The 25771-nt window shown below is 36.9% G+C and overlaps 3 protein-coding genes across 8 annotated transcripts in view; 2 read left to right on the plus strand and 1 right to left on the minus strand.

Annotated features, from left to right (window-relative positions):
* The first annotated feature begins 212 nt into the window (after positions 1–212).
* KDELR1 (KDEL endoplasmic reticulum protein retention receptor 1) lies at positions 213–7702 on the plus strand. Of its 2 annotated transcripts, none has more exons than XM_087944883.1 (6): positions 213–279; positions 401–547; positions 1487–1587; positions 2550–2708; positions 4295–4547; positions 6928–7702. In XM_087944883.1, exons 2-6 carry the CDS (start codon positions 457–459, stop codon positions 6960–6962), a joined length of 639 nt encoding a protein of 212 aa, XP_087801009.1. In that variant the 5' UTR covers positions 213–279; positions 401–456; the 3' UTR covers positions 6963–7702. The 2 variants fall into 2 exon arrangements, with proteins under 2 accessions (XP_087801009.1, XP_087801010.1); XM_087944884.1 differs by having other exon boundaries at positions 442–547.
* A 2318-nt stretch (positions 7703–10020) lies between these two features.
* Positions 10021–20617, minus strand: SYNGR4 (synaptogyrin 4). 2 transcript variants are annotated; one of them, XM_026682436.2, is made up of 5 exons: positions 20495–20617; positions 19025–19169; positions 17633–17870; positions 15433–15569; positions 10021–10313 (listed from the first exon to the last, which is right to left on the minus strand). In XM_026682436.2, the coding sequence occupies exons 2-5, from the start codon at positions 19118–19120 to the stop codon at positions 10095–10097; spliced, it is 690 nt and encodes a 229-aa protein (XP_026538221.1). In that variant the 5' UTR covers positions 19121–19169; positions 20495–20617; the 3' UTR covers positions 10021–10094. The 2 variants fall into 2 exon arrangements, with proteins under 2 accessions (XP_026538221.1, XP_087801008.1); XM_087944882.1 differs by having other exon boundaries at positions 19025–19182; positions 20495–20569.
* A 551-nt stretch (positions 20618–21168) lies between these two features.
* The window catches only part of TMEM143 (transmembrane protein 143), a 25373-nt gene continuing 20770 nt past the window's right edge, over positions 21169–25771 (plus strand). Inside the window, exons 1-3 of one of the 4 annotated variants that reach the window (XM_026682434.2) lie at positions 21169–21244; positions 21757–21952; positions 24449–24556. In XM_026682434.2, coding sequence (XP_026538219.1) covers positions 21758–21952; positions 24449–24556 — 303 coding nt within the window. In that variant the 5' untranslated portion in view covers positions 21169–21244; position 21757. Of the gene's footprint in view, positions 21953–24448; positions 24557–25771 lie in introns of all 4 variants that reach the window. The other 3 variants (XM_087944880.1, XM_026682433.2, XM_026682435.2) reach the window with 3 other exon arrangements.

Here is a 25771-nt window from a genome sequence, read left to right on the forward strand (position 1 = left end):
GTCCTTTTAAAAAGATTCCCTGCAAAAGGGGCTCCCCGGGAAGACCCCATCCCTCTTTTAGCTTTCCACACGAGGGAGGGGGAGGTCTAGGGCTCCGCCGCCTAACTACAGCAAGCGGGCCCGCCCGCCTCTTCCCATCCGTTGCCCCGCCCACCCACTGGATTGATTCAGCCCGCCTGTGGGAGTGGCTAGGCTTTATCCCCTCCCCTTTCGTGGCCTTCGTTCCCAGCCATCCTTATGCTAACTCTGATAATCCGGCCAGTCGGTTTAGATTGAAAGGTGGGAGACAATAAAGCCATTTCTCCTTCATCGCCCCCGCCCCCTCGGTTTTGTTGAGGCTCTCCTGTTTCTCCCCCCAACCCCTTCCCCCCAACCGGCTCCCCTTCCTCTCTTTCGGCAGATTTTTCCACTGAGAAAGTAACCCAAGCTTTTCTACGGCAGCCCATCCGGAACGCCATGAATCTATTCCGCTTCCTGGGAGACATCTCGCATCTGTTGGCTATAATCATCTTGCTGTTGAAAATCTGGAAGACCAGATCCTGTGCTGGTAGGATAAACGGGGGGAGGAAAGGGGAGATCAACCGATTCCTTCTTTATGTCTCTAGGTGGCTTTATTTCTGCCTTGAAAGTGATTGTATGGAACTAGTGCATATTATGGATATGAGCCTCCACCAACTTGGGAATTGATTTACACGTGCAATTTACCAGGTTTGCTCTAATCCTCTCTTCCTTCTTTAAATCCTTCCTCTCTGTGTATACTGTGAGGGTTAACTTCCATGCTATAAGTTACTTCAAAATAAACCTTCTAAAACCACAAGTTGGACTTCGTCTGCCTATCTTATCTATCTAACTATAACAATAGCATATAGATTTATATACCGCTATATACAGCCCTCTCTAAGTGGTTTACAGAGTCAGCATATTGCCCCCAACAATCTGGGTCTAATTTGACTATCTTCTATCTCCTTTTTCTTAACTGTATAGATTTATATTTTTGGAACTCAACTGGGTTGTTGTGACCCTCATATGTATTTGGTGTGACATATTTTTAGAAAGTTCCAGTTTCTAAAGGTTAATATTTGAAACTCATGTTAGCCTCTTCTTTTAGAGAAAGAATTGCTTTGAAAAAGTGAATGGCCAACCTGGTTAGGAAAAAAAGAGCAGGGAGAAAGGAAGCATTCATGTAGAAAAGTTGATGTTCTTGTTTTTTTTTAAACCATAATTTGTTAAAGGCAATGAATAATGAGATGGAAACTACGTGAGGTGGGATTGGATGGTGGGGAACCTGATGAATTTTTCTAAAAAAACGTAATGCTACAAACTTTCTTTGTGTTAAGGAGGTGTGACATTAAATGATGAATCCTGAGGAGTTTTGAAGGATCTCTGTTTTTCCTAATGGTCAAGACTTTCTGCTGTTCCCTTAATATTAAAAATGGTTATTTTCTCATCCGATCATGAGTTATGTTGGCTTGTGCTTTTCTTGCAGGGATCTCTGGGAAGAGCCAAGCTCTCTTTGCCATTATCTTCACTACTCGGTATCTAGACTTATTTACGAACTACATCTCGTTGTATAACACCTCCATGAAGGTACAGGAGTGATGTTGGATTATAGATTATTGTGACTAGGAGGCTAATAGGCTTGGTGCCACGGAAAATAAAATAGTTATGAGTTTCTATTGTCTTCTACTTCTTTCTGAACATACTTTGCTTCAATAATGTGGCATCACTTCACTATCATCTATAAAAGGATATGAGATAAAGCAAAGAGTCTTTTGTAATGGTGGTTTGTTTATGCAAAAGAATCCAAAAGTACTTTCTCCTATTTTAGTGAAACCTCCTGCTATAGTAGCTAAGTATGAAGTCTTCATTTGTCTATCACAGAACTTGTCATGTTACCAGCATTTGTACAGTACAAGGAAGTAAGTTTTGATGAAGATTTTGATGTGGACATCAGGTGCTGCGTTGGCAGAGAATAAGTGTTAATACTATTGTCAGCAATGTTAGTTTTTAGTCTTAAAGAAACTCTTTGCCCTGCAAGTAGTCCTGGATAAGCTAAGTGTATATATTATTATATCAGTTAAAGGATAAAACCAGTATGTTGGTTAACAGTTCTGATCTTGAAAAACAGTTGCAGAATATGTTAAGCCTATTTCTGACATTGGTATCCCAATTCTCAGTGTATCTCAATTAGAGATGGAAATAGCTTAATGATATTGGGGGAGGGATTGGTTATAGTTGTCATTAGAAGAATTGTGGGAATTGATGCCCTCCAGATAATGCTGAACTTGAAAATTTGGCGCCTATTATTATTGGCAGGTTTCTTAGGAAATGTAGTTCAGCAATATCTAGAAGGCTTCATGTTCCTCATACTTCATATAAATGAGGAGATACCAAGAAGGAATTTAGTTTGCAAGAAAGAACCCTAATCTTTCAGAAAGGGGAAAGGCATTGAAAGGTTCAGAATTTTGGCATTGATTACACTAAATATCTGAGAGATAAAATAATACTTAATCTCAATGACCCTTCTTGATCTACGTTATCTCCTGCAGGTGGTGTATGTTGCCTGTTCCTATGCTACTGTATGGATGATCTATAGCAAATTCAAAGCCACCTATGATGGCAACCATGATACCTTCAGAGTGGAATTCCTGGTTATTCCGACAGCAGTGTTAGCTTTCTTAGTAAATCATGATTTCACACCCCTAGAGGTAATTAAATGTATGCTAGTGCAAACAAGCCTAAACTTCAGAAACTTAACTTGCAGCTATATGATGTGTTCAAGTCCTATGGCTAAAATTATTCATTTAATTGACACACGGCCATTTTTAATATCCTAGTCCCTGCTTGTTCTGCTACTTTATCGCCAGTTCCTATTATGATTAAAAGCTTGAACTAATTTTGCTTTCCAAAGCAGCACTACATTTATTCACCTATTCCTATCTGCTCATGTGTTGACTAAATGGTACTGAAATAGAACTGTGATATACCTGCAGTCATTTTAATTGGAAATTGTGCTTTCAAGAAGAAACAACAAACCAGAAGAAGACATTATTAAGTTTTATGTGATCCATGAGTTCACAACCTCCCCTTTTATTTTGAAAGGAAAACTATCCAACAATTGATTGGAGCAACAGAGATGTCAAGAGTACTTGAATCTAAACATAATTCAGTTGTAACTTGCCAAATCTTGACCAACTTCAGTCGTTGAATTCTGTGCAGTTCAAGCATGAACTGACTCAGTCTGGGTTCAGCCTTATACTATAGGCGGATAAGTTAAAGGTTCAAACTTCAAAAGCAAGGTTGATTTCTGGCAATCTTCTTCCTGTGATTTTCTGGGCAAGAATGCAGAAGTATGATCCAGTCACTGCCTTAGTCCAGAGTGTAGAGATCATGTTGATTTTAACTTCTTGAACCTGCTTGTAGCAATTTCTAAGAGTTTCCCATCTAAGATTATTATCATTATATTACTATTATTATTGATTAGACAATATTTGACTCAACATTGGCATTTACGTAGGCAACTCTCTCAAGACAATTCAGGCAGTCCATGACTTAGGACTTAATGAAATTATGACTGGCCTCCCCAAAGGTATTTAGTACCCATGTACCCAGTATTTGAAGTTCTGACAGCCAGCCAACATATATCCCCACAGTCATGTGACTGCATTTTGGGCTCTCGGCAACCAACCCACATTTATGGCCATTTGCAATGTACCATGTTCATGTGACTATATGAGGTTTTTGTCCAAAACCAGCATTTACTTCCAAATTTTAGGAAAATACCCAATAGCAATCGATTCACTTAACAATCATGGATTTATTTAACCACAGTGATTCGCTTAATAATCACTACCCTCCCAAAAAAAGACAGTAAAATTGAATCAGTCATGTGATGGTCTGCTGTATGACCAATCATGACTGTAATGAGCAAGCTCCACAATGGATGTAAATTGAAGATTACCAATAACCTATTAAAGGATGAGGTACTTGGAATTCACAAAACACCCAGTTGAAGGTATATTGAGGAGAGTTTACAAAGAGATACATGTTGCACTAAAATTTGCAGTCTTTCACAGACAAAAGTATCAAAACGTGAGCTGGAGCAGACATGCCCTAAGTCTATGACACAAATCTGTCCTGGATCTTACAGTGCAATGGAGGACCTCTTACAGTGCAATGGAGGACCACACAAATACTCAGTTCTGACTAATTGCTGTGACAACAACACAAATTTGGGAATATAATGAGATGTAATCAGAAAATATAAAGCTATTTTTCTCCTGAATTCTTCCAGATTCTCTGGACCTTCTCCATCTACCTGGAGTCGGTGGCTATTTTGCCACAACTCTTCATGGTCAGTAAAACAGGTGAGGCAGAGACCATCACAAGTCATTACCTCTTCGCTTTGGGAGTCTACCGTGCCCTCTACCTGTTCAACTGGATTTGGCGCTATCAGTTTGATAAGTTCTTCGACCTCATTGCCATTGTGGCTGGCTTGGTGCAAACGATACTGTACTGCGATTTCTTCTACCTCTACATTACAAAAGGTATTTTGCAACAAGAACAAACGGAAACTAGATCTGCTGATCTAGTCCCATTACTGAGAGATAGAGAAGTGCTCGGCCACCTGGAGTCACCATGTTTGAATTGAGCAGCCATATAAATATATTTAATAAACTAATAAATCTGTGGCCTTTAGCAAGGTGCTTGGGGTTTTAAAATTATTTGGGAAACGGTATATCTCAACCACATTTCTCAATGTGCGTTGACTAAATGTTACTGCTAAACTGGAACTTCACTAGAGGGCACTCTTCAACTAAACTCAATCCATTTTGATGCTGGGAAGTATATTAACCAATAGGTCTTTACTAATTGTAAGTTGACAAATTAATTAGCAGTTTCATCACCTTTTCTCCTAGGATCAAAAAGAAGTTGCAGAAAAATAGTGCTCACATATTCAAAACAGTGAGCACTAAAAAGCTTTTTCTGTAGGATTGAATAAAATAAAATCTGTTCGACTAGCCTACCAGGAATTAACTTAGTTACTCTATTAAAGGGCACCTGCCTGACAAATATGTACTGCTTTTTTACTGTTTTTACTTGTAGCATCAAAATTATTTGAGCTGTCTGTTGACTACTGAACACCTTAACGAAATGTGTTTTATTTTTTAAGTCTAAGATTATATTCATGCATAGAGATCTCAATGGTTGGTTGAGGAATTGAAGTCCACAAATCTTAAATTGCCAAGTTTGGAGACCTCTGTGCATGCACATAAACATATATTCACCACTAAAGTATAATTAGAAAGATATATAGACTTAAAAGCAACCAAAAGGAAACATTTTAGTTTGCAATATAGCTAGAGATGTCTTCTTTCAGAAATCCCCTTTCAGTTCAGCTCCCCACCCTTTTTCTATCCCTCTTTAACAAATATTGGCATTGTGCATTTGTTACGTATGCTTGATTTAAAAAAAACTTTTTGAGTTTCTGCAACTTGTATTTTCTACTTGTTAGTGCAGGTAGTCTGCATTTTACGATTGAATGTTCAGTGACTGTTCAAAGTTACAATGATGCTGAATGAAGGGACTTACAACAGGTTCTTGAAGCTGTTGCAGTAACCCTATGGTCATAAGATTATGGTCTGGGTGCTTGGTATCCTGTTTGCAATTACAAACAGCTGCCAAGTGTCCTACAAGCGCAAGATCACCATTTGCAATCTTCCCTACTGGCTTCCCCAGAAAAGCCAGCAGGGAAGGTTGCAAGCCACCATCGCCTGCTAAGAGAATTCTCTGTCATCTCTGGAGGCTATCTGAAAAAGCTCCATGCTGAAATCCAAGTAGGATGTTGGCACAGGCTATTTTCAAACCCACCACCCCGAGCTGAGAGGCCTCTCCTTTGGCACAAGGTGTTTTCTGCAGAGTCCTGTTTGGGTTTTGGCACAGAACTTTTTCAGTCAGTCCCCAGAGACGAGTGAGAGGATTTTCAGGCCCTCAGTAGAGAGACTTCAGAAGCCTTTGAAGTTGAAAATTCAGGTACCTCACACCTTGTCCCAATCCTCCCTTACTCCCCGCTTCCAACCAACAATGCCTGGGGCTTTTAACTTCTTACCAGCTTCCCCATTGATAGCTTATGGGAAGCCACAAATAAATTGCTTCACGTAATGATCAGGGCATTCATTTAACAACAGTAATTGAACTACCTGGATTTCTGGCACTAAGCACAGTGGTTGTACTTTATGATATCATTGCTTTGTGACAGCAGTCTTGATTCCAATCACCGTATGTATGTTGAAAAGTACCTGCATTGCTTTGGCTTCATACGGATAGGCAGACAATTGGATTATTGAAATATATACAGTGGAAGTAATAGTATGTAATATTTCTATTTTTCCATAACTTCTTCCCTTACATCTTTTCATCTTTTGATTCCTATAACAGTATGTTAGCATTTCATGCACAATAAAATTGCTCAGTCCTCAAAAGGCTGTTTTTGGCAGTATTGCTTATACACTTATATCATGTTCTCATAGTGCTATTTTGATAGGATGACTAGCATCCCACCCAACCACCACCCCAAGCCCTCCGCCTTTTAACTTATCATTTTATCTGGCTCCCTTTTATTGATATATGGTTATTATGCTTTTATCTGTACAACCCCAGTCAGGCTGAAAGTGAGATGGCCAGTATCTAAATTTAATAGATGGATGTATATATAAAAACAAAACATTGCTATCAGCGTATGAAATAAGAGTACAAATGTTATGGTGTCCTATGTATAATGACTCCTCTTGGTTAATGGTTTTTTAATTAAAATATTATTAAAAAATACATTTTCTCTCTATAGAAGCAATGGCACCATATTTCTTGGTATGTTGCCTAAAGTTTCATGAAGTTCTTACCTCTTCTTATTTCTATTTCCTATTGCAGTTCTAAAAGGCAAGAAGTTGAGTTTGCCAGCATAAGTTAAGATCAAGACTGGAACGAAATACTTTGGCCAAGGAGAATGAAGGGAATGCTTCACAGAAAATTAGACATACAGATTGATATTTCTTTTAAAATATTAGTGTCCTATTGATCTCAATTTCCACTCTGAACTTTGATCTAAGTGTGGTTTGAGACAAAACAACGGATGGTCCTTCTTCAAAACAGACTGCTATAATTGGGGGTGAGGTGAAGCACAGCTTGAATCCCAAGCTAACAATGACTACTCCTGGTTAATATGTAGATTGTAGATTTTGGGGGTTTTTTAACCCATTTTGATCATTCTCAGTGTCTATAATGCTTGAGTATTATTTTGGATGAATCAGCACAAGTAGGAAATACATTTTTTAAAAATCTGTCTATTCCTCTTAGTTTGCACTCATTATTTTGGGTTTTATGTTGATAAATGCTAATATGAAGTGCAAACTTTTCTGTTCATGAAGGCCTGGTGCTACAAAGCTATCCAGATAGACAGGAATGCTTGCAAATTGTTTCATTCTTTTCAGTTTGGGTTTTTTTGGATCTGTTTTTGAAACATTAGTGGCAAGAAAATACCTTTCTCTTTTAAATATTTGTCACTTACTCTTTCTTCATTTTTGTATTATTTGATAGTTAAATTTTCATCCGCTATAAATAAAATGGAAACACTCTTTCCCTTATTAATTAGTGCCTTTGTGGGAAGGATGGGAATATAAATAAAAATAAATTATGCTTTTTGCCTGTTTGTAATCTTCGTGCTTCAGAGTATATTGTGCTATTCATGTCTTCGTTATTCCATATTGACTTTATACTGCTTTTTCTGATCTCTCTTAAAGCAGTGACTTATTCTCCTAGGCCTATACTATTAAATACTTGTATTAGAACATGCTTTCTATAAATGCCACATCACTGCTGCTTCTTGATACTACATCTCTGAATTGATAACAAATTTGTATGCTTTCAATCTCTGTTGTACTACTGCTATGAATCTGAACAATCAGTGAAACTAAAATTGAATTCATGTTTCAGCCAATCTAGACTTCCAGTTTGCATTACACCTTGATTTAAAGTATGTGTATGCTTACTTAAAAGCAAAATCTTTAGAATTCTTGCTTTCAAAATTATGGAGAGATTGCACACATGTGATTTTATACAATTACTTAAAAATAAATCTCATTAAATTCAGTGTGTATAGTAAGGAACCATTTCTAAATAGCCATATTAAATTACTATCTGTTGAAGTAATTCTCTACTATGGTTCTGTAGCTGGTTTTCTTAAATTTATAAAGCAAAATTTGCAATTTGTTTTGAATTATGATTAGCTATTGGAAAATGAATGCCTGGGCTTATTATCAGAGCTTATTTACATAATTATGATTCAGCAGCAATCTGGTTTTGGTCATTGTGAATTACAGGTAGTCCTTGAGTTACAAATGTAATGGAGCTGCCCATTCCATTCGATACCAGAGGATTCGTGGAAGTGAATCTCATACCTTGAATGGGATCAATCCCTCCTTTTGCCCATGCATTTGCTAATCGAATGCAAGGCTCATTAAGTACACGTGAGGTATTCCACGATGGGAAAGACCAAAGGGGGCCTAGTGATGGAATAGGCCACTTGTCTGAGACCACCCATCTCCCCACTAAAATACCTCATGCTCCCCACAATTGCTTTCCCCCCCACCCAAACTGCCGCGCCATGTCACTTATCTTTTGAAGATCTAACAAGCAGTCTCCTCTCCAGCCTCTCAGCCGCCTGTGCCTCTGCAGTTCCATACAGGCCTCCAGAGGCCTCATCTGGCATGTTGCCGACTGAAATGAAGCTACTGAAGGGCGGATCACCCCTCTGACGCTCCGCTTGGGCCTCCACAGGCCTCCACCAGCCTGTTGCAAGCCAAAATGGAGCTTCAGAGAGGCCCTTCCGAAGCTCCATTTCAGCCTGCAATAGGCATGGGGAGACCTGAATGGAGCGTCCACCTCACAGACACTCCATTTCGGCCTGCAACATGCTGGGCAAGACCTCTAGAGGCCCAAATGGAGCATCAGAGAGGCTAATCCGACCCTTGGAAGCTCCATTTTGGCTGGCAATATTCAGAATGAATGTTGCAGACCCTCTGATTGTTCGGAAGGGTGAATTGACATGTTGCTGCAAGATTTGTACTTTCGGGAGTTGTTCGCAAATGCTGGGGAAGCTTAGCGCATAACTTTGATCGTTTGCTAAGGGAACACTTGTAACCCATGATTCCACAGTTGCTTCTTGTGGAAAACTGATTATACTTAAAAATACAACTCAATACTGTACCATTAGATGAATTAAGATGGAGTAGCTTACTTTATTATTTACATTTTCCATGGAACTCCTTGCAAGAATTTGTATTTTGTGCTACCCACAGATACTGCCTGAAAATAGCTAGTAGACACTTTTGTGATCATATGAACTATAAAATTGCATAATGGTTATGGCAGTTACATCTAACCATCTGGGATGAATCCACATAGACAGCCCCAATTGTGTTTATACTGATTTTTTTTTGTACACAATCTTATACTGTAGGATTCATATAACCCAAATAAGCACCATAAAGCATCTGAATCAGTCTGGTAGGACAAAGGCATAATATAGAGAATTCTTCATACCAGCCTCACAATTAGCCTCTACTTGTTTACCAATTGTCTATAGAGAATGAATGGAGAATAGAAAATGTTAGTCTTTTCCCACGTACTCGATTTTATGTCTTGAAACAAGTTTTTAACTATAATACCTGCACAGTGCTATATCCATTCCTGAAAATATAACAGTATCTTGGCATCTCCTTATTCATTATTTTTCCCTCCTGCGTGATGGCTTTTAGCATTTTAAGGCACAAGTCCCGATACATGAGCCTTAATTTGGTTTTAAGGGATAATCAGTATGTATGCCGTTCCAAGAAAGACATGGATGGATGAACATTCAGGCTTTATGAAGCTTTTGTGTATTATTATTATTACATACAATGACCACTTGTTATATCATGCTTACAAATTCCTTGTCCATCCATCTTTATTTTTGCTTCGCTTCAGTAAAACCAACTTCAGACATTTTGGGTTTTGTTTTTTTAGTAAAATGTTTATTTACTACAGGAACAAATAACTGCCTAGTCATCAGTATTCATTAAAGTTAGTCGATGGGGTACAGGCGTGGATGGGTAGGAAGCTGCACCCATGTTTTCAGGGAACCCCATATTATTGGGAAGAGAAGTGGTGGTGGATGTAGAAAGGGTGGTCAGAGCAACAGATCCTTCATCCAGCGTCCGCTTATAAGGCACAGGTGGCTCAGCCCACAGGTTTTTCACAGCCAGATAGGCTAGATATCCCTATGGAGGAGAAGCGGTGGCAAGTCAGGTACCTGTAATCTTATGATAAGAAATTTTATCTAGTCCTGGGTAATTTAGGATATTACAAAATATGGTATAATAATCGATAACAGACTTCGTAAAGAAAATTTATGGAATAATAAAGTATTTAGCATAACTAATACATTCTCTCAGCTGTTTTACAACAACCACATTGTTTCTCACTGATATAAGTGAAATATAGTAAGTTTAATCATTTTCAAATGATTAATTGAAAAAAAGAAAACTTTTCAGGAATAGAATTTTTAGGAGAAAATAGAGAAACCAAGTATTGGTCCTAATGTACTATGTATGTTTTCTGCAAGGAACAGAATATCTATAAATTAACTATTCTTCCCACTTGTTGCAATGCAGAATATTTGGATAATGTTACAAATATAAATATCTACAAACCACAAATATCCAAATATGGTTTTAAGATACCATAACTATCAAATATGGGCAATGATTTCCTCCTCTGAAATATGTGTGCTTCCTGAACTAAAGTGTACATTTCAGTATATAGTCAGAGAAATTGTGAGTAAAGTAAAGCCATAGAATTTAAAATAATATCAAAATATTGACCAAATATCCTGTGTAAATTCCAGGACAAATTCCCATCAACAACTGGGATTTTGTAGCAGGGTACTTATCTCTCCAAAAATATTAGCTTTAAGATTAGGCAGCTAGACTAGTAGAGGATTAGTGAGGGGGAAGGGAGAAATATGCAATAGCATCAACCGATCTCTTTAGATTGGAGGGCCTGATCTTTTGAGAAAAGCAATAACATCTTTTAGTCCAGATTGAGCCCAAACTTTTTTCCCTACATTGTATCATAAAGTCTCTAATTCATATACTCTCTTTATAAAGTCTCCTACATATCAAAATAGTATCATTGACTATATGCTAATATTCTCAAGAGCCATGTATATGGTCATAGTCATGCTGGTTTTGAGTGAAAAACTAAAGCCCAAGAAGGTCCTTTGTAATAAATAGGAAGCAAAGTCTTGTTATGAATAGATATACGATCATATTTTCCTTGGCTACTAATTATTTGAAACCACTAAAATTACAAGTGCTCTTTATAACTGTATCTTGCAGAGCAGTAAAACTAATTGGAGTCCTTAAGGAAAAATATGTATTCCTGAGGCCATAAGAGTGATAAAACATTTCATTTTCCTTGCTTTGGATACAGAAATAAGACCTATTAGCCTTGTTATTTGCTAGAGAAACATTAACAACTACTACGACTAATCACTGAATTCCCAAATGAACACTATTGGTGGATATTCCTTTCCCTTTGATCATATAGGTAGAACATGCACTGTTAAGGACTGGTTCTTAAATCTTGCACATGTTCTGCTGATATTCAAAATAGGCCTTTCCTCAATCCAACCAAAAGTGACAGTGCATTAGGAACTGGGAATATGTTTCCTCTTACTATTTAAGTGGACTTGATCAGATGTGTGGGTCAAAAGAGGGTTTGCCCTGAACTAAATGTTCAGTAGTATTAGTACACTACTTTCAGTTCCAACAAATTTATATTGAGATTCTTGTCCTGAAATTAACAAACTTTGGAGAAAAGAATCTCACTGACTCGGATCTGATGAAAAAAGCTCCTGAAAAGGTTTTCTGTTTAAGGAAGCTATAGATATGCACCAGCTGAGTGATGATCTAACTTCCCAGGGCAATGGTTTGAATACTTTCTGGCTAATGGCACACAATCTAAACAGCTTGACATACAAGGAGTATGTACAGAAAAGCAGCACCAGACCCAAATATGGATCTACGAATACTTGATTTCCCATGTTAAATCTCCCATATTAAAGTGGCAGTAACTATTTACATGATTAGTGTTGTCCCAAGAACTGCATCTTGAAAAAAATAATTTCCATCCCATATGTCAGAAATCCATACATTCTGTAGGCAGTGCATTATTTTTTTAAATAATATTAATTGTGCTGAATGGTAGACCTGTCAATGTGTTATCAAGGAAAGAGGTTTTTAATAATCCATGTGTAGGATACATAGAGCGGAGATTACTATATCATTCTTTGTTTTAAAAGGCTGGAAGATAATGCTTAAGAATTCAGGAGAAGGTGGGAGAATGACATTGTAAGGTCCTGGAAGAAAATTTAGATTACCCAGAAAAATGCTAAATTCTAGGGCCTCCAAGTTGGCTTGCTAAGAAAAGTGACCTTATTCATGCATAAATTCAACTAACAGGCTTACGGAATTTTTAGTTGAGGCAGAGGTATTGAGAAAAATTAATTGCATTTATCCAATAAAACTATACTTTCCTCCAAATAATTATCAGTAAATTGGAAAGGAAGGGGTTTTTCCATACTGCTATTAAACAAATGAGCAGGAGCTGCAACAACTCATACTATTGCTACCGAAAGGCACAGGTGATAGATTATTTGAAATATTCCTAATTAATTAATATTCCTAAAAATTAATAGGGGAGACTGTTTGCCTGCTTTTAGTAATGCCTAAATCTTGAACTTTCTCTTCCCTTTCTTCTCCAGTTACCCGTTTCTCTCACTTTATCTCCAGCTTTATTTCCCCCCCTTTTTTCCTTGCACTCCCTAGACATCTATTCAGTAGCCTTTCCTCATCTTCATTCTAGAGTGAGGTGGGGTGGTTTTTTGTTTTTATTTTTGCTTCTTTTTTTACTTCTCCTAAGATGGAGTAGAATGTGAACCAGTATGTTTGAGAGATTGCAGATGACAGATTTTAAAAAAAATAAATTGGGCATCTTATATTACAGGCAATTAATATTAAATCAAGAGCCAGTTTGGTTTAGTGGTTAAGGCAGGGCTGTGGAACTCCCAGCCGGCAGGCCAGATGAGTCACACGCTGGCTACGCCCATGCCCAGTTTAGTGAAGGGTGGGGGGGAAAAACCTGATATGTCACATGACAACGATGTGAGTTTGACACTCCTGGGTTAAGGCATCAAACTAGAAACTGGAAGACCTTCTAATCTGCCTTGGGCACAAAGCCAACTACATGTCCTTGGGCCAGTCACTTTCTCTCAGCCCTAAGAAAGGAGCAGTGGCAAGCCGCTTTAGAAAAAGGAAATGCAACAAAAAAAACCTGCAGGAGCATGTCCAAATAGTCTCTCAAAATGAGACACGATTAAACAGAAGAAGAAAAAAATCAGTAGCCATTAATTAAATTTGTATTAATTCTGTTTTGTATTGATTCTTCCCCTTTTTTGAGTGTGATATGTGGTAGGATTTTTCCTGTACTTATTTATTTCTGTGTACTCTTCCATGAAGTACCTTACAATACAGGGTCTTCTTTTGGGTATTTTTTTTTAGACAGAAGTATATTTTTTTACAATCTTGACCCTGCTAACTACCCCTACACTGAACTCTCGAAAAACAGTTTATTGCCACCAAGCTTTTAAAAGGGCTCTAAGGAATCCAGGAAACTATGAAAGCGTAACAGTCCATCTGGTTAAATTGGTAATAAAATTACAAAGCACTCAGAAAAATACAATTTGCAGAAGAAAGATCCATATCCCTTCTACAAAGTTCAGTTTCAATTCATTAATTTCCTGTTAATTGTGGTCATTTCTCTTCATAAGTGGGGGAAACTAATAAGAAATCTGCAATTTTTCTGCAGTCTTTAAATTAAGACTTTGGTCAAAGGTGCACTTTTTGCAAAATGTACTTAGTAAACTGGCAGAGTAAGCAGTGGGAATTAAAATGTTCTGAGCTTGGCAGGAGGTCAAGTAAGTTGTTACCAATATGGCCTCTGCTGGATGTAAAATGTATGTTAACTGTTCAGTCTTCCTGAGTTAAAGAACATCATTTATGGGCTAGCCTGAGTTCTGAATTGCTTTGACTTTCTTCTGTGTTAAGTTTTAAATAAATGAGTACTGCTATTGCCTATACATGAAGGCTCCTCCTGATTTATTCTATATTTTTGATGGGAAATGTGAGTCACCCAGTTCCATAATAAATGAAGGAATAAACCTGCTTCAGAATTCATTCCTGGGCTAGTTTTCTCATTCCCAGAAATTAGATAATCTAGATTTTAACTTTAAAGTTTTGAAAGAGAGTAGGCATATTTTCCTCTTTGTTGTATTTCTATACTTAAAATACTAACATTCCCGAAAATTAGCTTTTAATGTAGGTTGGTTTGATGTTTTCAATATGAACCATCAACTTTAATTACTAGTCTAAAGGAATCAGAGGTCCATTTCATGGTAATACAAAATTATTTATGCCCTGGAACCAATCTTTGCAGGAAATGGGTGACCTGGGTACGATTCCAATAAAAGATAATATTGTAGCTCAGGGTTGAACTGTGGGGTCCTTGGTGCTTCCTGAGCTTGGTTTTTTTCATTATCAGAAGTGACAATGTTCCCTAGTTTGGCAATGAAACAACTAAGCTCAGAGAGCACCAAGGACCCCTGAGTACAATAGTACACAAAATTACAAAGAAATTCAACAAGCAATGGAAGACATAAAAACAGCAGAAAGCAAACAGAAAATGATGTACATTTTTTCAATACACAAACATGAGTTATTTTGTATAAGCTTCTGACAAAATCTGAGAATAGTGCAGGAATATCTGTGGTGTTCTAAATGTTACTTAACTACAACTCCCACCTCCCATCTTTATTAGTAATCAGCCATTCTAGTGAAGGCTGCTAGAAAATTCAAGTTCTGTGGCATCTGAGGAATCATAAGATCATTAGGTTTATAATATGATTGTCTATTTGGCAACCTCTTCAAATCTAAGTGTTACATAGGAGTGCTAGTTTGATTTAGCTCAGTCTGATACATTCTTTTGAAATATCTACATTGTAGCAGTAAATTTAAGAATATTCAAATACAAATGTTATACATTCTGATCCAAACTGCTTTTACAATTAAAAAAAATTAATTTCATTGAAAAGTAAACATTATGGGATTATCCTCATCAGATTTAATGAGTAAAGTAAATGATATATGCTTCCTTAAGGCAGTTCATTTGGCCTTAATAAGATGAAATTGCCTTTGTGGCTAATGATACTCTGCAGGGATGTACTCTGCTTCCATGGCAGACTCATTCTGAAATAATAATGGATGTACTTGACTGACTCACCCAGCATGGAACAGAAAGAAAGGCAAAGGCAATGCTAGCCCGTGCAGCACTAGTTCCCAGCAGGTAGGAGTGAGTTGACCGGTTCCACTGATTGGCTAGGATACAGAATCCAATAAACCACAGGCATGTCCATGTCACTGAGGAAAGAAGATGACTAAGAATATGATATAAACAAATAAGTTGCATGTTAGTATACATATAATTAAGTCCTTAACCCACTGCTGTATCTGGAAAAAATAGTATTTTCATTATTTCTTTTATTCTTTTGCCATACCCTATATAAGGATGCTTCTAGACCACCAGTGCTTAAAAATGATTGAATATCAGATTTTATTTTATGTTGGCACTGTAAGAAAATTGAGGATTCTTTAACTCTGTTTTTGACTTGTCCAACAATAGCTTTGTTTCAGTTTCAAGCCAGCACATATTAAAATAATTTTGAAATAAATTATTCCAAGATTATTTAAATAAGATTTAAATGATTTGATTGATAGAAACTGAACTAGGTTATTTAAATATGAACTTATTTCATGGAAAGTTTGGCTGTACTGATAAAGATATTATATAAATGGACTAAACTCATCCTATTAAGGAATTGAATCAGAATCTGAATCTGTAATCTATTTTTCAAATGTTTTCTATAAATGAAAGTAAAATAATATGTCACTACATGTTATATTTAATGTGCATTGCTCTCTTCACTTTCCAGCCCCAGTACAATTCCTTAGTGTAGACAAATATAGTTAAAAAGTGATTACAGATAGTCCTCAACTTATGACAATTGAGCCATCTAGTCATAAGTTTTTGCAGTTACGGATTACCATGGGATCTGACTCAATTTTACAACTGGTTTTATGATGGTTGTTAAGCGAGTCACTATGGCTATTAAGCAAATCAAGTGGTGGCTTAAAAAAAAACCCACAATCAAGTGAATCAAGCGTATCTAATATCTGCTAGAAAACTGCAAAAATATTGCAAATTACACTAATGTAACTATGGAATGCTGTAACTAGTCATAAATCTGAGCTGGTTGCCCAGTGCTTGAAATGTAATTGTGTGACACAAGGAGGGGGTTTGGCAATCAAGGATGAATCAAAAGTAGTTCTGAGTCCTTCATAACTTCAAGTGTTAAGTAACTATTCATTTAGCAATGAGTAACTGTATAGTGATCAAGTTGTTGTTGACTCTTAGCAAATTAAAAAAATTATCCATAGTGATCAGTCCGTACATGGTCTTTCAAGTCTTTTATCAGTGCACCCACTAATGATTGAGTCCAAGTAGCTTGCTGCTGGTCATCCTCTTCTCTTTCCTTCCACCTTTCCCATCATTAGAGCCTTCTGTAGAGAGCTAGGTCTTATTAGCTAAATAATGTAGTTAATCCTTTGTAAATATTAATAAGTGTACACCATTAGTCAGATCAAAACATAAAGTATCTTAAGGTCATACATTTTTGGAGGAAAAAAGTTTGAAATAGCTAAAAGACCAAAAAACAAGATAAAAAAAATAAAGTGACCTAAAACTGCAAAGCCGGCAGAATAGAACAGAAAGTTTCTATCTCTTCCATCCACAATTGTTGAATTTGTATTGTTTCCTCATTAAGAAAACAGAATCTTGCCTTCAGTTTCTCAAAGAAACTTACAGCAAATTATCAGACATATTAAAAACAATAAAGTCAACAAAGAGCAATAAAATAACTAAAGAGGGCCTCAGATGATCTGAAGTAAAAATTTTAATAGAAGATCTCCATGGAAGAGAACTTGTCTTCCCTGGAAACAAGGTACAAAGGTATAAAGCCTAGAAATGTGCCCATTTTCTTTGTCAATACAAATAATAAAGGAACCCAAAGAAGATCCTCTGAAACAATTTTAACTGGATAGATTCATTTGGAAGATCAGCAACAGTGTAATCAAATGTAGATCAAATCTAACAGCAATTGGAATGTAAAATATAAGGCTGACATTTTCATTTTGATAGAACTTGTGATTTCAATGGGGAGAGGTGGTTGGGAGACACCATGATTATAATGTCTTGCTATCTGCGGGGACGATATAGGAATGAGAAAATATGAGGACAATTTTGATATATTATAAAGTAAAATATTTAGAATATTGGGGTTCTCGGGCATCAGCTATCTCCTAATTATTGTTAAATATTGAAATTTAACTCTATGATTATTTTCAAATAACAAAAAATTACTTACTAGAGAAAGTAACATCCAATATAAGAATAGCATACTTGAACTTGTGATTAGTAATGCAAGTATCATAGACATCACAGCCCAAAAAGAGGAAACACTGGAGAAAAGAAAGTACGCCGACTGTGATGCCATAGCAGCAGGCTGCCCCATTATCATTAAAAATACAATGTAGCTGAGAAGAGGTTGTCAAGTTTTGATATCCTTCAGTCACCAAGGAGGCAAATATGACCAGAGAGAACACCTGAGCAAGAGAAAGAAATGGAAATGTTAAATACAAATGTTTGAATACTATGTGTGTTCCATAAAATACAATTTTGCAATCAACACTTCTAACTGATCCAAGTATCATTCTTTTGAATCTGCATTGAGGCAAAGAGAAAAATCAACCTGATCATTCACCTCTTCTACAACCAACATAAATGAGGGTTAGAGTTTTACCTCTGCCCATATATACTGTCTATAGCACAGCTGAAACAAGGAAGAAAAACAATGGTGGAAAATAATTTTCCAAGTAGTCCACCAAGATGCTATTCACCTGAATTTTGTATGGAAAGGGGGGCACATGATTATCTCATCAGGACAAGCAGCTCAAGAAAAAGCTGTGTGGATAACTCAGGAAATTTGGAGACTTGAGCCAGTGCTGAATCATACTCATGTCACAGAATAGACTGACTGCATGCACCTTACATGCCTTTGGCATATATGCCAAGGCCAAGTCTTGAAGATCTCCATAGATTTGATATGAATTTTGTTGGCATTTTGCACTTTAAAAATTCCCTATAAGAGATTTCGTCAGACATTAATCTTATTCAAATTATTTGTGGCTTTGAACATAATAGTTGGATCTTAGTTAAAAACCCAAATAACAAACCTTTTTACAAGTACTGGGTGAGGTGAGGTAGTCACATTTGTATATAAAATGATTACACTAAGTGAAAATAGTATAGTTAGACATATGGGATTATTATTCAGATAGAATTTGGTCTATGAGGAAATGAGGACCCAAACTAGAAGGCAGGCAGGTCAGCTTCCAACAAGGGAAGTCAATGAAAAAGTTGGCAGGAAGTCAGAAATTTCTCTCACTCTCACTGCTTTTTTGCCCACCCATGGCCATTCTGTTTCTTGTTTTAGTCAGGAAATAGCTCTGTAATGACCCAATGGGTCACAGGTTATCTACTTTTTTATAAAGCAAAGGACTGATTATATTTGAAAATAAAAATATTATGGCTATTGCTGATATAATACAACCTATCCTAATAATATGTGTTGTCATAGCCTCTTTTTAATTCCCAATTATGTTAGAACACTATTCTGAAGTTAAAACTGCACCAGAGACTATATGTGACCCCAAATATAGCAGAAGCCACCATTTAGTTAGTACTGTTATTTTCTCACCCCTGCTAGTGTTCTAGCAACAATCTGAGGTTGTATGAAGAAGTGCACCATGTCATGGTCTGAAAGGTCCCGCAAGATTGAAGTCATTTTTCTCATCCTGTAGTTGTCTTTTTGTCATTAGAACAAAACTGAATCTGGAAGGTTGCTGTAAATTGAAGCTGAGAAACATTATCTGGATTTTAAGAATATAATACAAATATTGCTAAGATTCTATCTACCAACACTGAAAGTTTTTAAAAAAAGAATATATTGTTTTTTCAGAGTTCTCTTCTTGCCTTAGCACAGCTCAAAAAGTCTAATCTATCTTCCAGGCATATGAAAGTTCAAAACTGTGATTATGAAATATTTAGAAGCAATGTATAGAATTTTCCATTATCTTTTAAGATGAGTTTTATTCAAGAAATATTCATCTAGTTGCACAAAACTGAACTAGCAGCTTTTAATGAGTAATAGCCATACTTCTAATATTTGAGTTTAACAATATAATTCTATTTAGGCAGTAACATACTTGTTACCATCACTCCAAGATATGCTCTAGAGCCTCAATTATGATGAATTCATGCATTATTTTAGTGTATAGTTAAATATCATTTTCCAGTTCATATTTAAATTTTAGTAAAAATGAGGACTAGCATCAGTTAGCACCCATGATGGAGCACAAAAACTACTCAGTATGCCTTTTCATTTTGTTCTCAGAATCTAATTTCATGGTAAATATTGCAAATCTGATTAGTTTTATCTGAAAAAAAATATGCAAAAAAGTTTTACTATTCAAATTTGTTGAATTATTCCCTTCAAAAGAATAAACTTCCCTATTTGGTTGTTGTACAGATTTATTTCTCTATAGCAAATAAGAAATTGATCTATTAAATTTCATGTGTAATTGCAGCTCTAAACACATTTCTTTGATTTCTTTTCCTACTTGAGAACTATTGAAAAATAATGGCTAGTGTTAGCACAGAGCATCTGTACTGAAACCTCTGCTCAGCCACTTACTGGGTAATTTTAAACTAGGCAGTTTCTTGCTGTTAGAATAAAATGAGGGAAAAGGAAAGGCGTATAGCCTCTGGTTTCTTGAGAAAGATCCATTTAAAATGCAATTAAATATATTAAAATAAGTTGGTCCGTGATTACATTGTTTTGTGTTCCTCAATATTTAACTACGGCTATATATATTCTGTCTTGGAGAAAATATTGTAACAAAGAACCCAATCTGTGTCCCTTATTTTTAACTTAGTCTCCTTTCCTCAGCCAGAAGTTGGCTTCAATCCCTACTTTACTACCGTATCTACATATGAATATGGACGTCCAATACATCCTGAAAATGGCAGATGGGAGAAAGCTAAGAAGCTCAAATGAAACATTGTAAGGGACTGCACGTTAAAGCCGACTCAGAAATTAAGGACTCAGCGCTTTACATTTTCCTGATCATCCAGGAACATTTCGGAAACATCCTCTCTCCTCACTTACCCCTTGGGGAAAGTGAAGGAAATGAAGTTTTTCCCGCCTTTTCGATCTCATCACGTGCCCATGGAAGGGAGGGGGAAACCGCTTGAGAGAACTCGAAGCCTGAATGGTCGGGAGAGCTGCCAGTATCTCTTTACGAACGCTGGAGCGTTCAACAGGGCAGTTGGAAATGACTGTTGGGGGTGGGAGTTAGAAAGACGCCTGAGAGGATTCTAAAGAACCCCGCGTGGGCTGAGGAGGAACTGCAGTCTTATTTCGCCGGTGCGAATAATGTGCTGAGCGCATGCGCATCATGCTAAAACCGAACAGATTGGAATTTTCCGATACTGTGGAATTCTTTTGATTGTTGCAAGCGCCCCGTGGTTTGGCCATAGAGACAGGAAAGGAAAATCGTACAGAGCAACAAATTCAACTTCTCTTAACTCGAAACGTGTTCAGTAGTTCTCATTGAGTAAAAGACAAATGATACAGAATGGCTCCATAGTGAGCCTTGGCGGTATTTTGCAGAGACTGAATCAGAACAGAGATGATGGGCAAATAAGCTTTACGATTGAGGGTAGCTGTTTTAAATTTTCTATCTCTACTTTATGGGCCCAACTTAATTCGCAACAATCGACAAAAGCCATTGCGCAAGCGCACGACGCAATGTGAGGTTCTCCGGGAATAGCTTAAAGATTAGAATTGCGGGCGGAAGAGAGAAAGAAACATTGTGCGCATGTGCCGCCAAATTCAATGTCAGGCTTCTTTTTAAAGGTCAGAGCTCGCTGCTCGAATAGTGGACTTTTTTTTGGTCCGAATTGGATCTTGTAGTTAAAAGGGTTTGAGGGGTGTGTGTGTGTGAGAAGAGGGAGAAAAAAATAACCTCATTGGTTTGTAAATTGGGGTGAGTGAGCGGGTTTTAATTTCAACAGTTTGGATAGCCTGATGATTTTGATCAGTGACTTTTAACCCCTGTGGTTCTGTCCTGGTTGTGAGCTTGCTTCCACATGCAATTGTGGGTGGAGGTAGCGGGGAAAGTACCTTCTCATTTGTGCACGGTACCTCTATGTTAACTGAGTCTTCTTTGCCTGCAGCTTATCAAAAAGATAGATTTGCTCTACTTGATTTCTCAAAGCTTTCTTACATTGGCTGCTTCAAAAAGGTGCCTGCTACAGCTTTTCAAGCAGTGTGGTTGCAAAATAATGTCAGTGTGAGGAAACTTAGCCAAGGAACATGGATATACCTTTGCTGCCATTTTTTAACTGTTAAGCTTTGGACTCTCCCAGAATGCTGAGCATAACCCGGTTAGCCCTGGGGAACAAGATTATAGGGTTGTCTTTGCGTGGTAAGGCCTCCCTTGCTGCCACGATGGTGAAATATCGGAGGATGCGGAAGCCAACAGAACCACAGAACTGGGCAGTGGATTATCAGGAGAAATACATCCCGTTTTCCAAGAGCCAACTGGTTGAAGCCCTGGTAAAGGTAAAAATAGGCTTCTGTGTCAATTATGACATCCCTTAAATGCATTGCACCAAATTCACAATCATCCCTCTCGGCTTTCACAATGTTTCAGTGCTTCAAAACAGCATAAACAATTTTTAGAACATGAGGATAGTGCTTGGTGAAATATAGAAGCAAGCAAAATGTGTCACCCCTTCTCGTAGACAACTCAAACAGTAATAGTGTAAAGCGTTATACAGTAATATGTTTATACTGGTTTACTTGATGTGCATGATGCATTCGGATTGCAAAATATAGTTTCTCTTGGTCCAGTCAATGCTTGCTTTAGTATACCAGATGTTTTCTTTTAGCAAATTTTCTGCAATCTTGATTTCAGAACCTAATTTTCCTTCATCCCAGAGTTCTGAAGGCATCTAGATCCCTTTGCCTGTTAAGTAAGGTCTGCCTCATGAAAATGTGGAATATGAATTAAGCCAATCTTTAAAAACTTGTCCTGATGGTGATGAAATGGGTCAAATGGGATGAACCTTCGGAAGAGAACACTCTGAAGAGATGAAAACACTTCTTGAAATAAATTGCTGTTCTTGTAGAAATTGAAGAGTAGAGGAAAGGAAACAGTGGTTTACATTTTGCTAAACAAAAGTAAAGAAATAAGGGGAAAACATAGCATGTGGAGAGGAGGAGAAGGCAGTTATCCTATACATGCTGAGTGGCATGGCATAAAAAAAATGAAAGGGTGACAAATTATAAGCTTTTGTAGGAAGGAGAAAAGGATATAAAAGGGAATGAAAGAGGAATTCTAGTTACAATTGGTAGCTATCTAAATTCCTTAATGGTTGAGGAAGGACAACACCATAATGTTATCCTGGAAGCCAATGTTTGCTTTGATCATTTGATAAATAGGATCTTTTGTGATTAAAACTGAAAATACACCATTCTCATTTAAATTGGAAGGCTCTTATTAAAGAGACTCACTCTAGAAAGGTAGAATGGCCTTTACCAGACAGAAGCAGTCCAGATACTGAGCACAGATTATAAAAAGTTGATCTCTAAGATCTGGAGTAGTTTGGACAACAGTGATCTGGAGAATATGAAGTGAATTCTTTTGAACTTTACTACTAGGCAGATAGAGGTTACACAATGTATAAGCCCTTTGCACTGTAGACCTGAATTAGTGCTAAATTATAATTCTTATGTTCCCATAAGGACAAATTAAGGATAATGATCCAGCCATATAAATTTACCCACCTTAGTAATGATGTATGAAATCAGGACATTTTTTTCTTGTCCAGGAGTTCTTTACTGCCAAAGTGGCCGCTTCTACTACTATAGTCATGGATAAAAAAGTGAAGAAACATAAAAAGTATGGATTGGAAATCTGAAAATATAAATTTTATTACAGGTAGTCTTCGACTTAAAACCACAATTGAGCCCAAAATTTATGTGAGATATTTGTTAAGTGAATTTTGCCCCATTTTACAACACTTGTTAAGTGAATTACTGCACTTACCCTATTACTTGTTAGGTTAGTAACATGGTTGTTAAGTGAATGTGACTTCCTCACTGACTTTGCTTGTCAGAAGGTTGCGATCACATGACCTGGGGATTCTGCAATCATCATAAATATTAGTCAGTTGCCAAACATCTGAATCTTGATTATATGACCATGGGGATGCTGCAATGGTTGTAAGTGTGAAAATCTTTTTTTCAGTGCCATTGTAAGTTCAGACAGTCACTAAATGAATTGTTGTAAGTCAGTGACTGTATTGTTATAAAGATGTTTGAGATGCATGTTGCTATTGTCTGTTAAGACAACTTTCTAAAGCCATATATTTTATGTCAAGTCTGATTATATATCTATCCTAAATTGTTATAATTTCAAGAATATCAAAATATTTACTACTTTGTATCCCTTTTAATTGGATTTTTAAAATGGGACTTTCTACATGCAAAGCATGCATTCTGTTATTGAACAGCGGTTCCTTCTCTAATAGATAGAAATTCACAATCTGGCATTGTACACAAATATTCCAAGTTACATTGATTACTAAAAATGTTCGTTAGCAGACCTGTTATCCAAAAATTGATCTATGGAGGCTGAATTCTAAGAAGATGCCCATATCTCAGTGAAGATTCAGGCCTACCTATTGAAGAATTTAGGCTGCTTACTGTTATAGACTTGTTTTGAATTAGGAAAAGAGGAATTTCCCAGTAGCTATGACTGCAAAATTCCTACTCTGAGTATTATTGCAGATTATATTCAAAAACATTTATATCAAACCAATTTTAAGCTAAATGAAAGAGAAGTTGCTTGAAATAAATGGAAAACTGTAAGGATCATAGTGCTGCAGCAAGAGGATAGATAGGCCACTAACTGACTGCTAGAGAGATGACAATGCAGCAGAACTGAGTAAACAGTTGTATTTATTTTGGTACTACCCAAGGAACGTCTCAATAAAAGGACTGCTGCTTATGGCCGTTTAGAGCTTTAATCGGGTCCCTTTTTTCCTTTCTCAGGAGTTTCACTCTTCTAATCATAAAGAACGCATCTCATTCTTGCAGTTTGTGTCTCAGGTGGACTCATCCCTTGTACATCATTACTATTCTGTTTTGGAGCAGCTACAGGTAGTTGCAAATGTACTTTTTGCAGGCAATTTATAAAAATTGTTCCAGTCTTATGTAGATGATAGCGAGGGAGGTGATCGTTATAACAATTGTTTGTATTACTGAGCATTCCTTCACCCACCCAAATATTTACCTGTATTCTTTTTTTAAAAAAACAAAACATATTTTGTCATGTTTCTAAATAAAAATAGCTCCTTACCAAGTGGGATAGCAGAGAAATGCGGGTCACTGTGTGCCTCTTTGGTTAGGTTGCTTGACTTTCTTTGCTAATAACAGGTAGCACCTTCATTTCCTTATATAGTGTTACCTCAGTACGCATCATTAATTGGTTCCTGGTGGTACAGTGAGCACCAAGAACAAGTACCAAACAAATTTTTCCTATAAGGAATAATGTAGTGAGTCACAAAGCAGCCACCAGCGACAAGTTCTGGCTTTTACATTGAGTACCCAATAAATGATAAATACTGGGACAACATTTTTTTGTATCAAAATGCGTTGAATATCAAATTTGATGAGTTTCAAAGCAGATGAGTACCAAGGTACCACTGTAATTAATACGGAAATCGAAAGGATGGAGCTATCACTCTCTATCCTTCCATTATGAATATGTGGTCATGGCAAATTGTCTCAATCTCAAGCATGGGTCAGATTGTAATCTAGGTAGTCTTCGGTTTACAACCATTTTTGGTGACCCTACGAAGTTACAATGGCGATGAAAAAATTGACTTATGACCAGCCCTATCACTTACGGTCATTGCAGCATCTCAGTGATCAAATTGGGTGCTTGTCAACCAACATATTTAAGATGCTTGCACTGTCCCATTGTCATGTGATCATCATTTGTGACCTTCCCAGCCAGATTCCCATGACCAAAGTCAGTGGGAGAAGCTGGATTCACTTACAACTGCAGTGATTCACTTAATGACTGCAGTGATTCATTTCACCATGGTGAAAAAGGGCATAACATTCAGAACAACATTAAAGGCCTGGCTTAGCAATGTAATTTAATTGCCTTACTTAGCAATGGAATCCCATTTGTGGTCATAAGTCCAAGACTTCCAGTAAAGCCATTTCTCAATCACAAACTGAACTGTGATTTGCAGTAAGTTAGTATATTTTAAAATTGATCCAGCAAGTTTTCTGAACCAAAACCAATAACTACTGGATGCGTTAGGAGACTATTACTCATCCCTAAAATGGTATAGAGTTCAGGAA

The sequence above is a fragment of the Notechis scutatus genome, chromosome Z (assembly GCF_049901735.1).
Source record: "Notechis scutatus isolate UNSWTSFEM ecotype Mainland chromosome Z, rNotScu1.2, whole genome shotgun sequence".
In the NCBI taxonomy this organism is placed as follows: Eukaryota; Metazoa; Chordata; class Lepidosauria; order Squamata; family Elapidae; genus Notechis; species Notechis scutatus.